This window comes from Tachypleus tridentatus, chromosome 9 (assembly GCF_004210375.1).
Source record: "Tachypleus tridentatus isolate NWPU-2018 chromosome 9, ASM421037v1, whole genome shotgun sequence".
In the NCBI taxonomy this organism is placed as follows: domain Eukaryota; kingdom Metazoa; phylum Arthropoda; class Merostomata; order Xiphosura; family Limulidae; genus Tachypleus; species Tachypleus tridentatus.
In genome coordinates, this window is record NC_134833.1 from 165,444,187 (window position 1) to 165,461,291 (window position 17,105).

At 33.1% G+C, this 17,105-nt stretch overlaps 1 protein-coding gene across 1 annotated transcript in view; it reads right to left on the bottom strand.

Annotated features, from left to right (window-relative positions):
• LOC143227569 (uncharacterized) overlaps positions 1–17,105 on the bottom strand; it is a 103,058-nt gene extending 85,953 nt beyond the window's left edge. The window contains 5 exon segments of the mRNA XM_076458997.1: positions 933–1,429; positions 1,432–1,455; positions 1,458–2,303; positions 12,449–12,626; positions 16,541–17,105. Coding sequence (XP_076315112.1) covers positions 933–1,429; positions 1,432–1,455; positions 1,458–2,303; positions 12,449–12,623 — 1,542 coding nt within the window. The 5' untranslated portion in view covers positions 12,624–12,626; positions 16,541–17,105.

Genomic DNA, 17,105 nt, shown 5'->3' on the forward strand with positions numbered 1-17,105 from the left:
TCTATATTGGAAAACAAGAAGAGAAATGGAAACCAAATTTAAAGAACACAAAAAGTCACCTTCACACGTTTTCAAACACTGCAAATCAAATAAACACAATATAACCATAGAAAACACCCAAATAGTAAATAAAGAGAAAAACAAAATTAAAGAAGCCTTACTTATACAACAACTCAAGCCCAAAATAAACCAATACAAAGGAACACCTTTATACCCATATTAATAAATATAATCAAACATCTAAGTACATCCTCTATATTCCTACACTCACTTACACAACCCCCTTCAAACATGTGGTCAGCTATCAGTTAGCTACCTTTTTCTTTCTTTGTGAACCTGACGATGACCGAAGAAGATTGAAACATTGTTCGCTCCTTTAGATAAAAAATTTTCTCAACCCAAACCAGTCATTTTTACATATATACTTTTCTCTACAAGTGGGTTTTCTCATTATCACTGACTGTTTGTTCTAAATTCCTCACAATACTGTATACAACAAAATGGTATGGTTTCTCCCAAGTGTGTAATTTCTGAAGTATTTCTAATCTCTTATTTGTTCCAAATTGAATTCAGTTGAATGCAAAGCTGTAAATCATGTCTCCAGTATGTATTCCGTTATGATATTTCAATACAATATTTTTTACAAAGTCTATATTACATACCAGACAAAGATTAAGATTTCAGTATGTATTTGTTCATGTTTTTTTTAAGTTAAGAGATATTCTATAATAGTTCTCTACAAAACTCACAGTTGTAATATTTCTATCTAGTACATATACTTTAATAATACTTGAAGAAACTGCTTTATCTGAAGTTTTTTCAATAATTTTTACAACAGTAAGGTTTCTCCCCATTTTGTATTTTCACGTTTTTAATTTTCTGTTTGTTCCAAACAGTCTTTCACACATTGTACACTGTAAGGTTTCTCCTCAGTGTATATTTTGATGGTGTTTTAAGTAACTCTTTGTTCCAAATTGTTTTCCACATACTGTACAACTGTAAGGTTTCTCCCCAGTGTGTATTCTTTGATGGTGATTTACGTAACTATTTGCATGAAATTGTTTTCCACACACTGTACAACAGTAAGGTTTCTCTCCAGTGTGTATTCTTTCATGTATTTTTAAATGACTTTTTGTTCTAAACGGTTTTCCACACACAGTACAACTGTAAGGTTTCTCCCCAGTGTGTATTCTTTCATGTATTTTTAAATGACTTTTTGTACCAAACCGTTTTCCACACACTGTACAACTGTAAGGTTTCTCACCAGTATGTAATCTTTCGTGTATTTTTAAATCACTCTTTTTTCCAAACTGTTTTCCACAATCTGTACATCTGTAAGGTTTCTCCCCAGTGTGTATTCTTTGATGTTGTTTTAAGTTACCATTTCTATCAAAGTGTTTACCACACACTGTACAACTGTAAGGTTTCTCCCAGTGTGTATTCTTTCATGTATTTTAAATGACCCTTTTTACCAAATTGTTTTTCACACACTGTACAACTGTAAGGTTTCTCCCCAGAATGTACTCTTTCATGGATTTGTAATTCACTGTTTGTTCCAAACTGTTTTTTACACACTGTACAACTGTAAGGTTTCTCCCTACTGTGTATTCTTTGATGGTGTTTTAAGTAACTATTTGCATGAAATTGTTTTCCACACACTGTACAACTGTAGGGTTTCTCCCCAGTGTGTATTCTTTCATGTATATTTAAATCACCATTTGTTATAAATTGTTTTCCACATACTGTACAACTGTAAGGTTTCTCCCTGGTGTGTATTCTTTCATGTATTTTTAAATGACTTTTTGTACCAAACCGTTTTCCACACATTGTACAACTGTGAGGTTTCTCCCCAGTGTGTATTCTTTGATGTTGCTTTAAGTGACTATTTTTTCCAAACTGTTTTCCACACACTGTACAACTGTAGGGTTTCTCCCCAGTGTGTATTTTATCATGTATTTTTAAATGACTTTTTGTTCTAAACTGTTTTCCACACACTGTACAATTGTAAGGTTTCCCCCCAACGTGTATCTTCTGATGTTGTTTTAAGTTAATATTTCTTTCAAACTGTTTTCCACAAAGTTCACAATGATATGCTTTCTCTCCAGAAAATGTCTTCTTTTGTGGTGTTAGGTTATCATCACATTGATGTACATTAGATGGTTTTAAGTAAAATCCACTTGACTTTCTTTCTCTGCTAATATTGTTGTTTGAGAATTTTAAGTCTTCTGTAAAGTGATTTTCTTGTTTTATTACACCACCAGTAAACTGACTTCCAATATAGTTGTCCACACTGGTCTTCATATCTAAAGTAGATATGTATGATGTTACAAATTAGATAATAATAAATAAATCACACATTATATAATTTGATGAACATCTACGTATATTTTAATGTTGAAACATGATCAACACAAATATCAATATTAAAAAGATCAAAGATATAACTAAATTTTACAACTTAATAAAAAAATGTTTCTATCTATCTATATCAGAATAACATTGAAAACATGATGGTAATGCACCATATTCAAGAGAAATTTTAAGTTAATAAATATAAAACTGCCTGTACAAATATAACAGTAGTGTGTAACATTAACCAGTGCCTTTCTGAATTAACTGTCAGTGTTTTCTAACTTCAGGTGGTAATTATCATGATATCTTATAATGATTTGTCTAGTTTAACATGTTAAGTAACACCAATACTTTATCATTCTTCTTTAAAAGTACTGCATGTGTAAAATGAATATTTATAAATTCCAAGATTTAAACTAAATATTTATCTATATATATTATTTATCAACTTTAGGTATCAGACTCTGTTTCATTACTCACTTAAGTATGTCAAATTAAATGACTGGAGATTTGGTATTATTAAAGTCTCTGGTTCTATAGGTGTCATTCAGGATAACTACATTTACAGAAATAAATAAATAGCAGTAAATTCTTTGAAGAGGAAGATATAAAAATATAACAAAAGTGGTCATTTTGAAGAAGGCTTTTATTTAAGTTTTGAAAAGTGTTGTCATTTTATCAAGTTACATAACAATTTCCAAGTGGAAGTAACAAAAGACTTACCAAAGAGAGATTAATACACTTCATATTAATCTCATTAGATTCAATAAATCTTAAACGATCAACAAGAGTTCCAGTACTTTCTTACCTACACTCAGTCTATATGTTTGAAGACATTTCTAAACTGGTAGATCATGTCACTACTCTCTATCAATAGTATGGTGCCATCTATACTGCTATTCCTGCTTAATTTAACTTTGTTGATTGGCATTGTATTTTATCAATTGTTTTAATTTTGGAATTTGATTTCAATTGTTTGAATAGTCTTGCATTTGAAATGTTTTTGGTTCCCAATTTTGCATGTTATTCGTATGAATTTCAGGTTTAGATTGTCAGAAACTATAACACAAATGGAAGGAGTTCCTAGGATGCTGATTTTAGATTATCTGTCGAGGAAGTATGGGCCTTAATTTGCTGGCAGACAGAATCCTATGTTTGGCCAACAATTTCTTCTTTTCAACATAAGCACATTTCTGACCAAGAATACCATCAGGTTTAACAAACTTTACTCTCTTTTTATGTAGCTTTTTCGGTTAGTCACATTTTACAGGGGATTTTACTTTCCATTCCTGGGTGAGTTAGTTCATCAACTTGTTAGGCTGGCATAGTTTAACTTATCTACACAAAATTTCTTTTCATCAAATTCATTGCATAACCATGTCCTTGGCTGATTATCTTTGTCATTTATTGGAGGAGATCATTCAGGATGGAAATTGGACTTTTCCCAACATCTTTATCACTAATTATTCTCACAATCTGCCTGTCTTGCACTGGTGATATTCATCTTCCTCCCATAGCTATTATAAACACATCTGTCCACCTTTGACTGGGGTAATTTTTATCAATTCTTTTCATTCATTTTTTTTTTCTTTTTAGTGACTAGTTTTAAGCACAGTCACAGGCTGACAAAGATTGAGATAGCTTTTTGTGAGGAAGGTAAGTACATATTGGAAATACATTTTGACAGCTTTTTCTGAGGAAGATAAGTACATATTGGAAATACATTTTGATAGCTTTTTGTGAGGAAGGTACGTACATATTGGAAATACATTTTGATAGCTTTTTGTGAGGAAGGTAAGTACATATTGGAAATACATTTTGATAGCTTTTTGTGAGGAAGGTAAGTACATATTGGAAATACATTTTGAGTATAAGAAAAAATTATTTGACCCTTTCATCATGAATAGATCAAAGTGCAAGTCATAGCTTTTAGACATTTATATTCAAAATTTGGTATCAGAATATAATTAATGAAATGAAGTGTAATATTATATAACTTAATTATATAAGTTGTTAATTTCATAAGGAAATGTTAAAACAAGTATCCTCAATCTTCCCTTGAATGAGAGCTGCAACATTTGTTCTCCCTCCACTCTCTTTCTGAGAGGTACAAAATTTATTGCAAATTATTCCTCACAGTACAAACATTACTAAGGAAAAGTCTTCAATGTTCTTTGTTTATAAACTTACAAACATTTTTCACATATTGCAAATAAGTTCTTCTGTATTTTGTACTGCATATTACAATAAGTATTGTAGTTTGAACATTAGTATCTACATATTTAACCAAAAATCCAATGCCCTTTACTGGATGGTATTGGTAACAAAATTCCATGAACAAATTTCCCATTTGGTTATTCAAGATTCAGACAATTAGAAGTTATAATTCTCCTACACTAAAAATGTATTTCTGATTGGTACTTACCTCCTGTCACAATATTAACTATTCCCATTTAGTGCTGTCCTCTAACTGCAAACGTTTTTATTAATGCATGCCATAAGTCTTATGTTCCCCAATGTTGGAAATAAAAGAGTCCAACACATTTCTCATGTAAATGATTATGTGTCACTTGTTAACCAACAGAAGTATGACATGTATCCCCAAGATGGTTGATATGGGTACAAAACTTTTATTAAAATAAAGTAGAGAACAATGTTTCAACTTTTCTAGGTCATCTTCAGGTTAACAAAGTTTGCAACTGACAGTTGCCAGGAATGTCTTCAGGATGAGAGCATAAATGGGTACAGGATTGTAGGAGGCATTGCAACATATGTTAGGTTATTAATTAGTATAGATATTGGTTTAATTTCAGTTTGAGCTGTTGTATAAGTAGGGCTTCTTTGATTTTGTGTCTGTTTATGTTTGTCTCCCTACTTAATATCTGGGTGTTTTCTGTGGTTATGTTGAGTTTATTTTATTTGCAGTGTTCAAAAACATGTGAATGTGATCTTTGAATCTGGTTTCCATTGTTCTACTTGTTTCTCCAATATAAAAGTCATGACAGTTGTTGCATTGTATTTTATAAATAATGTTGGTGTTCTGTTTGTCAGTGTAGTTTTTACATAGTATGGACTTTAGTTTTGTACCTGGTTTTTAATAAATGTGGTGTCTAGTGGAATGTTGTAATTTGTTATAAGTTTTTTTTCTAAATGTTGGTTATTTTTTCACTGATATCAGGAATATATGTAATGCAGCACTGTAGTTTGTTGTTTCTTGAGACTTATTATTATTTGTTGTTTTTGTTGTTATTGACCTAGGATGTGCGTGTGTAATTTTTCAAATGATGTTGGAGGAAATTTGTTGATGTTGATGAAGTGTTGTTTTATTTTATTGATTTCATCATTAATTTTATCAGGTGAACATAGTTTTATCACTGTGTTTATTTCATTTCTTAATATGTTGCGTTTTTGTTTTGTTCTATGTTATGAGTCACAAGAAATGTATAGTTCAGTGTGGATGATTTTTCTGTTTAGAATTGTGCATCAGTTCTTGTAATGTTGAGGTTTAGAAATGCTATTTGATTAATTTTCTCATGTTCACAGGTGAACTTAATGTTGGGATGTATGGAGTTAACATAGTTGAAACAACTAAGAGTCTGTTCTGTAGATGTGAATTCATCAATTGTATCACAAGAACACACATATATTTTTACTTCAAGTAGGTTTCCCACCATCACAAATTACTACGGAGGAGTGTGACATACTCGTGATGCATGTTGTTCTCTCTACACTCCTCTACCTTACTCTCACTTCAAAGTTTAGCAGAAGGAGTGAGCATCAGCAGTAGTGAAGAGAAAGAGTGGGAAGTATGAGTGGTGATAAGTACCCATCAGAAATATATTTTCAGTGTAGGAAAATTATATCCTTCAATATGGCACTAACCTGCCCTCACAATATATGCTATTTTTCACTTTTGTGTATGATTCAAGAAAAACAAGGGCAGAAAACATGAGGTGTAATGTGGCTAGGGTGCATCAGATCATACATGGCAAGTATGCAACATCCAATATATCCTCTACTGGGAACACACATCTTGCAATGGTAGAATGAGAACACCTAATCAAAGGTGGTGAACTGCAGATGATGGCTGAATTCTAAGTGTTACAAAAGTGTAACTGTATATGGTGTACTAGTTCACACTCATCCAAATCCTCCTCCATGGGAAACTGATATCCCATGAAAGAAGAATGAGGACCCATTCTGTAAGTGCAAATTAAGCATGGATGCAGCTAGTATCAAGGAAAGTGAGAATTGGTTCACTAAATTCATAACTTCCTCTGTAGGGAAGCCAATATCCTATGAGGGAAGGACAAGGGTACCAAATTTGTACATGCAACACTGAGAGAGGCCATGTTTTGTTTTATCTCACATTAGCAGAACACCACCAGCCTACTCTCAACTGAACTGTTATAGCCATCTGTGTTGAACTCATCACCTCAGTGGTTTGGTATCAGAAAGTGGCAAGAACTTCTATACCCAATTAAGGGAGGAAATAATGAGATTAGGAGTCCAGAGGATCGTCATGACCATAAAAAAAATTTGGAAAAGCAGACCCTATCAAGTTTTCACTCAAGGCATGATATGAATGGGAAGCTACCCTGTCTTCTTTACCCATATCATCCATGGTTTATACAGTCTGGAACAGACGTATTTATGAAGCAAATATTGCATGGTTATTCACCTACAAGTGATCTTGTAGAATATCCCTTCCATATCATGACTGTGTGAAGTAATAGACAAGGGAACACAAACAATATGGTGTACAGTTTGTATTTAATACTTGCCACAGAGTAGTATTGAAGAGGTGAATGTGAAGCAAGAAGCCCTGTAACAAAAGAAAGCATTAAGAAAACCTTACCCACTGTCTATGCTGCAACAAAATGTGACATGAAGCCACAGGCAGTAGGCAGTACACCAAGGATACAGAACTTGCTAAGCAATAGAAATAATAGGAGATGAATATCAGTACAGTGAACATGCCCAAAGTCAGTATCTCGTTTGAGATTGACTCAGAGAAGGACAAGGAGAAAAGGTGAAGAGGCCAATGGGAAGTGAGGAAAAATGGAAGCTAGGAAAACAAGATGAGTAATGAACCAACAGACGAAACAATAAACTGAAGAGAGAATGGTAAAAGGAGAAAGATCCTAGAAGGAAAAGGGTTGTTTCAGAATAAATAGCCAGGAACAGGAACCACTGAAGATAACTGTGTGGACAATAAAACAACGAAGAGCACATACTGGACATAAAAGTCCAAACAGATTGTGATGAGGGTAAATGACAAGAAAGGAAATTAACCAAAACAACAACAACTCGTGGTTAGTTGAAAACAAACGAAAGAAGGAATAAACTGGAGACAGGAAAGGACATGGACTGTGGTACAGTGTTTAAATGATAGCATAGCAAAGAAACATGACTGATGTCATTTGAAAGTTAAGGGAGGGAATGCCCTTGAAGAGAAAATGGAAATAAGAAAAACCAAGCAAGAGGAGCAAAGAGGAGTAATGAAATGGAACATGAAAAAAAACAATCTGGAAGCACTGGAATGCAGAGGTGGTCAATGTGTCCAGAAAGAACAGGAGATGTAGTAACAAGAAATGAAGGAAATGAAATAAAGGAAGTGACACTTAATGTGAAAGCCAAACCACACAGCCAGGAACTGGACAGTAGACAGGTGTGAAGATGAAGGACAGGGAAGTTGGGATGTAGGATTAGTAACAGCAACTGAAGAAGGAAGAAGAAGAGAGGCAGAGAAGGATAACTGAAACTGAAGTTATTTCTTGATATTGGAGAAATATGAAGGATCAAGAATGATAGAAATCAATAAAATGAAGTAAGATAGGATGACATACGAGTGAACTAGAAAGGTATAATCTGAGAGACCATGAATGGAGTGTTAAGAAAGATGGAGAGAAAGAGATAAAGTAATTAGAGTAAAGGATAAACAAAAGACAGTATGTTCAACTAAATCCAAGTAAAGGCAGCCACAGGCAAAACCTGATGATGTGGAACAAGAAAGAAACTAATTGGTAAAATAAGGATGAGATAACTGCACCAACACTGGAGGCAAAACACTGACTATGAAGCAAGTGAAGTCGAGAAATGAAAAGTATCACTACATTGTGTAAACCAATTTCAGACTGGAGAACAGAAGTATGAAGGCACCCTGTACATGATACAACAAACTAACCTGAGAATCAAAAGACCAAAAGATTCAAGTGGAAAAACATGAGGATCCAGGCTAGGTATAGCAATGAAAATATGAGCCACAACTATCAAGTGGTCAGACTAAAACATGACTAATCAACCCCTAGTTAAGAGAAATAAAAATGTCAAAACCAGCATATAGCAAGCAGCTTAAGGATGATAATAAAAAGGGAATGCACAGTGTCAAACCAATAATTGAAAGATTGTGGTTGACAAATGCATCCCAGTCCTGAGGAGACCCATCTGTAAAGAAAAGAGAATCCATCTGCAAAGTAGGAAACATGATTCTCACAGAGAGGATAGTCAAAATAGTATAAAGAATGGGATTGAAAGAATCTACAGGAACCTTAGCAAGGACCCATTAAAAGACCTTGGATGAGCTTGATCAAAGGATAGAAATGGAGTAATCAAAAACTATCTCCTGGAGAAGAAGAGAAATGAGCAGAAAGGGTGAGCCAAATGGCCCACCAAAGGGAAGGTAGGATGCCTATGTGAACTGAAGGACATAAACAAATGGAATGAGTTAATATAGGATCCTGGGATCCTAAGAAAGAAGAAAGAAACAGGCATACTGGACTCAGGAGGAGTAAGAAAGTGGTAAAGAAACCATATGGCAAGAGACTGAGACCCAAGAAGATATATATAAAGGCTCCACTGATGAACAAAGGCAGCCAATGAGCTCCCATAAGGCAACCTTATTTTCTGTAACGAGAAAAAGACATAACTAACAAAAAATGGTAAGACAAAAGTCATAAAATTGAAGAGCAATTAAAAACATTAGATACCTTAGAAATGCAGTTTTCAAGAACCGACTAAGGCCAAAGGGAATCACAGATAGAATAGGTATGGTATGTCATACACCTGTGGAAAGAGGGTAGGAAAGCTATCAAGATCCTTGTCAAATATGCCAAGTACAAAAGACACAGGTAAAAATAAAGGATGTCCATAAAACACTCAATTCCTGGAAAATCAAGGCTGATAAATCCCCCAGTGCATCTCAAAGCATGACCTAAAGTATGGTTACAAACTAAACAGGCAGACTCAGCATTGTAACATGAACTTTAAAATACATGCCTGAATTTCATCAAACAAGCAAACAGTTTGGGTAAAAACAAGCTTTCAAAAAAAAGTGAACTTAAACAAATCAAAGTGGTAAGGAAACCACTTTAAGACCAATCTAGAACAAAAAGAAAGATGTCTGCACTTGAATGCTGCCAAACAAGATGTGAGGGTTAGATTGGCTGGTTGGTTGATTTAGTGTTTTATGGCACAAAACAGCTAGGCTATCTGCACCAAACATCTGGTAAAAAGGTGAAATTAAAGTAAATTTAGTAAAATTCATAAAGAGACGTAAAGGTAAAACAAAGTTTAGAAAAAATATAAATATCATAAAACCAATGTTTACATCTCGTCTACAATGTTAAGAGAAAAACTACAGTAATGCAAAATGTAAAGGACTTTCTGTAGCCTAATGGTAATTATCATAACATGCGAGGAAGACTAACAGGTAAGTACAAAATCCACCGTCAGTCACCTGAAGTTGGCCTTTCCAGTCCTGGTTCCGAGTTATTTGATGTTATGGCCATTTTCAAAAAGTAAAGTAGTAAAAGTTTTAAGACATATAGCAAAATTTTAATAATATCTCACCAAGGATGACTAATGGGTAATTCTACCAGCAACGTTAGTCACCTGAAGTTGGCATTTCCAGTCCTGGTTTTGAGTTATTTAATGATATAGGCCATTTTCTAATTTCAAATCAAAGTAGATGGACTGTGATTCTTAAAAGGGAACCACATTAAAAAAGGTGTAATGAATAAATTACAAAATTTAAATGGCATTAAAAGATTTATGGCCCTTAAAAACTAAAAACATTACCAAGATGAACAGTGTCAACATCACTAATAACACTGTCTAACATTATGGACAAACCTTGGGACAGAACATGTTTAAAATGGTGCTGTCACTGAGAGTTGTAACGATGGCAAAAAAGTAAAATCTGGCTTATTGTATTCTAAATGTTACACAGACTATACACTGGTGCATCAGTTCCAGATAAAAGTAAACAATGAGTTAAAAACTGTGACCAATGCATTGTCTAGTTAGAACAACTTCCTCTTTCTAAAGTTCTCTACTGGAATTGCTTCACAATGGTCCACACCCTGTTCTCGCTGATATTCAAAACTGACTGGTACATTTCTCTTTAACATCTACTTCTATTTAGTTTTTCTGGATACCTGGCCACGTTGGTATTTGTGAAAACAAACTCGCCGACACCACAGCTAAATCTATCTGCTCTGACACTATCACCGCTGTGCCTGTTTCATACATAGACTGTGGTCCTGTATTCAAAGCACGGCTCCGTGCCAGCTGGCAGTTGACCTTTGCTGTCTTGCTTCCTCTCTTAGGTCTTACAGACAGCTCGTCAAAGTAATTAGATGGTAGTTTGAAGGAATCTTGGTGTCCTTCCCAGGTTTAGAAAGGTAGAACAATAGTTTGGCACCAGGCATCAGGAAAAACATTCTCCTGCCATATCTGATTAAAAACAATCAGAAGAACAGCAATAGAAGCAGGAGATAGATGGTGTAGCATACCATAGTGTACATCATCAGGTCTGATGTACTGCCAGACCAATGTAGGGCCAGTTTGAGTTCCACCGGTGTAAATGGAAAATTATAGTCATAGAGACAATCAGCTCGAAAGAAAAAAGATAACCTCTACCTTCCCGAGTCTTGATGGCTAAGAAGGTGGAGGAAGAAGCAGAAGTGCTAGATACCCAGCAAAAGCTTTCACCTAGAGTATTGGCAATGCTCCAGGTATCAACTACTTCCTGGCAAGATCCACAAGAAACAAAGTGTAATACTACAGGTGACAGTTAGTACCACAAAATTCTGCCCTACAGGTGACATTTTTGCTTGTTCTTGATAACCAATTTAAATTCAATGTTTTGATTGAATTGAATCAATGATATATCACATTACACTGTTTGAAGCACAGTGTTTACTTCACTTTCACTCTGAAAGTTTTTCTCAAAGTGTTTAGGTCAACAAGTAAAAGGAAAGCTTTAAAAAGGTGCTTCTAACATAGTCAGAAAGCCAGATTAATTATGATAGTTATCTTATTAAACAAAAATTTATTATATATAGTTGCACCTAAGTCTATAAAAGTAGGCTTAAATTTATTCAGAAATAGACAGCAAAGAAAACAAAGAGATCAGTGACATATTTCTTGTTTTTGGTGTATATTTTATATTCACCATTATAAAAGTAACTAAAAATTACCAATTACAATGATCTTAAGTTAAATTAAGTAAGATAATGAAAAATAATAATATTTTCATGAGAAATCCAGAGGTTATGTTTACAAAACAGTGACACAAGCTACACATTCACCCAATAATTTATAAGTGCAGGATTGGTAATTATACATGGGTCCAAGTGCAATACAGCAATAACATTGGGTATGAATATATATATATATATATATATATATATATATATATACTGTTAGGAGTTTTAAGTTGTTTGACATAAACAAATTGTAGTTTTACTTTCAACTTGAAGCCATTCTGTACAGAAAAAAAATGATAATTTAGATATATTTGGGTTAATTTTTTATGATCGTTAAAAATTTGGTCAAATCAAGAGATCATATATAGAGTTAACGTAAATAAAATAATAGGTACGATACTGTTTTACTAAAAAAATCATTTGAAATTTATTTAGGATAGTTTAGAGATTATTCAAATAAAATTTGACAGATTTAAGTTGAAGAAAGTACTTTTAATCTTATGAATAAAATCACTTTGTGCTTGGAGTAGTCAACAATAGAGTTTGTACAGTAAGTGTTGAGCCAATGTCAACAAACTTAAGTTTTAGGTGATGTTTGTACTTACCAGATGTTCTTTCTAACCCTGATTCAATATCTCTTTGATATTCAGTTTCTGTTTTCACATTCATAACATTATAACATGAATTATCCTGGTCCTCATCATCACTGTAACTGAATTTAGAAATAACACCTTCTTGTAGCATTTCATCAGATAGCTTCATTTTCACTCCAACAGACATGTTCTAAAATAAAAAAAACACTTGAAAGGGTTAACAGAAATAACTAATAGTTATTATTTCATATAGACTCCACAGTTTACTAATTTAAAACATCATGCTATAGTTCATAAACCTAACATTTCAAATTTAGTAATGTATATACAAAGTTCTAAAACCAGTTAAATACAAAACATTTCATGTCTGATTCTATGGGCAAACAAAACATTAAAAAAGGAAGGTATTCTACAAGAAATTCAAAATAACCACTTATGTAAAACAGACAAGAAATAATTCTAAGGGAAATATCCAGTATCAATTTTCTTACTTAAAGAGGCAATAAATTATTAAACAGGAAAGACTCAATAATGTATTTTTTAATAAAAAAAATTTACATTTTACTTCAGTATAATATCAGAGGTATCTACAAAAAACATTGGGTAATAAGCAGAGAGAAACAAAATATTTATAAAAAAGTAGATAATCAAATACATAACAAAAATATCTTAAATTTATTTTTATCATATCCTTAACAAACATATTCAAGGGCAAGAAAACAGCATATTACTCAATAGCGTTCGGAGAATCTGTAAAGAGGGATCATACAATTATTTGCTATAACAATCTATGGCAGCAACAAAAGAGCCATGAGATTTCAAACCATCCATAAAAATGGGAATAGAAATATGGTTTTAAAGGTGTTCAGGAGTACTGGACTTCTTCAGATTATTTAAACAAAGATCACACACTGTAATAAGCGATGGTAGAATGGTCTGATCACCAAATTCAACAATATCATTTTATTGGTGATCCACTTCAGTATGTTGCACCTGGATACTAAAATAAAAAATCATCTATTTACCAGTTCAATAAGCTGTACCTGGATACTGAGATCAAAGATCATCTATTTATCAAAAGTATGGCCTACTAACTCATGAAGACACAATGACAGATAGGACACTATGGTAAGACCAGAGATTACCAGAAAACTGTGAAAAAAATCCAAATGTCTGATGTGAAACTGGAGTCCATACAATTCAATGTATAAACACTGGACCAGAGAAGTGTGTAGAAAGTCCTGATGTTCTTGATGATGTAGAATTCCTGGTTGAACCACATATACATAATCTACATTTGATTGAAAGTGTAAATTACTAGCAATTCAGGCCAATCCATATTGGCTAAATTCTTACACTGGATACATATTATTATGACAAGTGCTAGAAAAAGCATTGTAAATTCGTGGACATACTACTGTACTAGCAGAGAACGACAGCTTCTGTAAAGAGGTGTTCTGTACTACAATTCGTAACATCCTAACCATATATCTCAAAATAAAGTTGGACCCAACTGATCTTTTACTGTAGTGAACCATCACTTACTTTACAATAACTTCCCAGCAGCTTGGAACTGTAGAAGTTTGTGTTTTTTTTTGTACTCTACTACAAGACTGGGGTGATAATTCTAATAGGGCTGAACACGTGAGGGTAAGCATGGACCACTGTCATCTGGCACAATTACTGAAATTTGATCCTCATAAAAAGACAAGTGTATAGGTTACCAATATGACCAAAGTAGCACTCCATGTTAAATCATCCAGATTTTGGAAAATTTTCCAGGTGACCCCTCAGAATGCCTTAAAAAAATTCACATGTGCTCATCCACCCATATAATGAAAAACTGCCAAAGATTAGATCAATATCTCTAATAGTTTCTGATTTACAGCCCTGTAAAATTTAATTAATATTTTGTTATTTTTGGCAAATTCATTTTCTGACAACTTTGGCTGCTTAACCCTTTTGGCACAGTTGGCAATCACAGTCGACTTGAAGGCTCAGCACAGCAGGTGACCTTCCTTTATTCCCGTTATTCTTATGTATTGAATTTAACATATATAGTATTGGGTACAATCACTAAATATTCCAGGGACTTTTGTTGAGATATTTCCAAGATATCATGCTTTTAGTACTGATACCGTAATTAGTTCAAGTTTCACACATGTATATTCAGTGCCGAAAGGGTTACAGCTGCAAGAGTAACGGTGATAGAAGGCTAAAATTTGCTACACTGACTGAATTAATTTCACAGAATTCAAAAATGGTCTCAAACCAAGTTTATCTATCTTAGTATTTTCATAGTGAGGCTGTAAAATCACCTCAAAACCCAAAATCATAAAAAAACATTGGTTTATTTAATAAGCCATAGCTCTAAGACTTAATATAATACAAAGCTGAATTTTGTTTTCAAATTTCCTATAACATATCAGTTGATAAATCAGCAATTGTTGTATATAAGGTCTGTTAGATCTCCTTAAAAAAATGAACTGTATGCAACTTTTTATGATTTAGCTAAAACTAGCCCTACTTCAGGCCACAGTTTGACCATGTCACCAGTTATTCAGCCTTTTCAGATTTTTACCATATACTCTTACATCTCTGAATATGATCTTACAAAAAAAATCAGGATGGTGTTCAACCTTCTTTTTGAGTAATAATTTTTTGAAGTATCCTCTGACCATACGTACACTGAAATGAATCAAACACCTGATTTTAGCATTGTAACTCCACAGATCACTGTCTCACTAGGGCACTATGCCATGAGAAGAAGAGACAATAGAATATCCATGTAAAAAGGCAGTGTGATCAGAAGAGCAACAGACAGTGCTGACTGTAAATAAGAGAAAGTGGGAACATAAAAACAAAATGAGAAAATAAATGGGACAAAAACAACTGATCTACCTCCAATGGAACCAAAATCTTTGGAAAAAGGAGTCAAGGAAAAAATTAAGTAGGTTTTAAAAGATATACGGGATAGAAAGCTGAAAAGTACAAATATTTCAACAGTGATGATCATAAGCAAAATGGATAAAACAGCTGAAAAAAAATTCCTGAAGAGAAATGGTTGAGCACAAAGCTTTGTTTTGTTTTTATTTGATAATATTGTAATTGTGGTAAGCAACATCTACTAAACAGCATATTTAAGGCACCCAGTTTCATGACAGTTTTATTTGGTGGATATAATGGAAAAATAAAAATTAATGCTTAGAAGCACTGCATTAAAAGAACATAGTATACTTATTAAAGAGTATTACTTCTGTAATTTTACAAATTACAAACATACAAATTCCTAAACAGTAGAAGAGCAACAATGAACATTTGACACACATATAGTAACAAACAATTCTTGGATGTTTTGTAATATGTATGTGCCCTCTTCATTTGAACAACCTATATTGAACAGATAAATTATTTATCAATATATATATATTGATATATATATAAATACATATATATTACAATATATATGTAAAAGTCGCTGGTATGGATTGAGAAAATTCAATGTGGAGGAACAAGCAAACAACGTTTCAACTTTTTTAGGTCATCGTAAGGTCACAAAGTTTAAACATTTTATGTAAAATATTTAATATACAGAATAAAGGGAACAAGTAAATTAAAATATAAACAAAAACATGTGATAAAGCAACAACTGTAACAATCAAATACTCAGAACAGACTTAACTGTAATGAAGCTATGTTATTTAATTTTAAATGTTTGGAGTTCATTTAAAACTGATAAACTTTCTTTAAATAAAAGTTCAATACTGAATGATCCAGATCAGATTACTTTGAAATTCGTAATCAAGATGGGGTGGTTCTTGTTTTCAATGTGTGCGAACGTTTATCCTGGTGAATTTGATAGATTTTACTATTTCTGTTTGATACTCCCTTATGTTCGCTTGCTTAACAGGCGTACAGTTTTGCCAAGGGAAATGGCATTACAGTTATATTGAACGATGATGGTAGGCAACGCTAATAGGCCTTTAGATATGAATATATTTTATATTTTGAAAGATGATTTAAGTATCGTTTGTAATTATACTTGTGAATAAAAAGTTTCATTTGTTCCTAAAATTTGTTACTTCACTTTGAAACTTTGCTTACCTAAAATTGAAAAAAGAAAAGCTCAGTCTTAACGGATAGTTGTCAACAAGGTATGTCTTCTCCAAGGGTTCAAAATTGTGAGAGAGGAATTTGCGTGTTAAGGCTCTAATAGAATGTAAGGAATCGCCGTTGTTTATTACGTTCTTAAGGCTGCTTAGAACAGATGCTACGTGCTTTGTATTTCAGAACGGATGGTGTGGGTATTAATACTTTTATTGATAAGCAAAGAACATCGTTCCGCCCTTCCTAACCCATCTTCAGGTTAGCAAAGAGTTTACAGTGTTAAGAAGGTAAAATATAATGTTACGGCAAGAGGTAAAATGCGGAATGCCAACTCCGCTTATAGGCGGAATGGCGTTCAGATTCAAGCCAAACGTACTTGAATGCTTTTCTTAAAATAAGTTTAAAATGTGTTAAACACCTAAAAATAGCATTTAGAATGAAGATGCAAACATATTATAATACTTTACTCAGCTAAACCTCTACGATATCATTATTATCTCCTTTGTAATTTAAAGTTTATTCTCGTGTTTCAAAACTTTTTATACAATTCAATGACAGCATA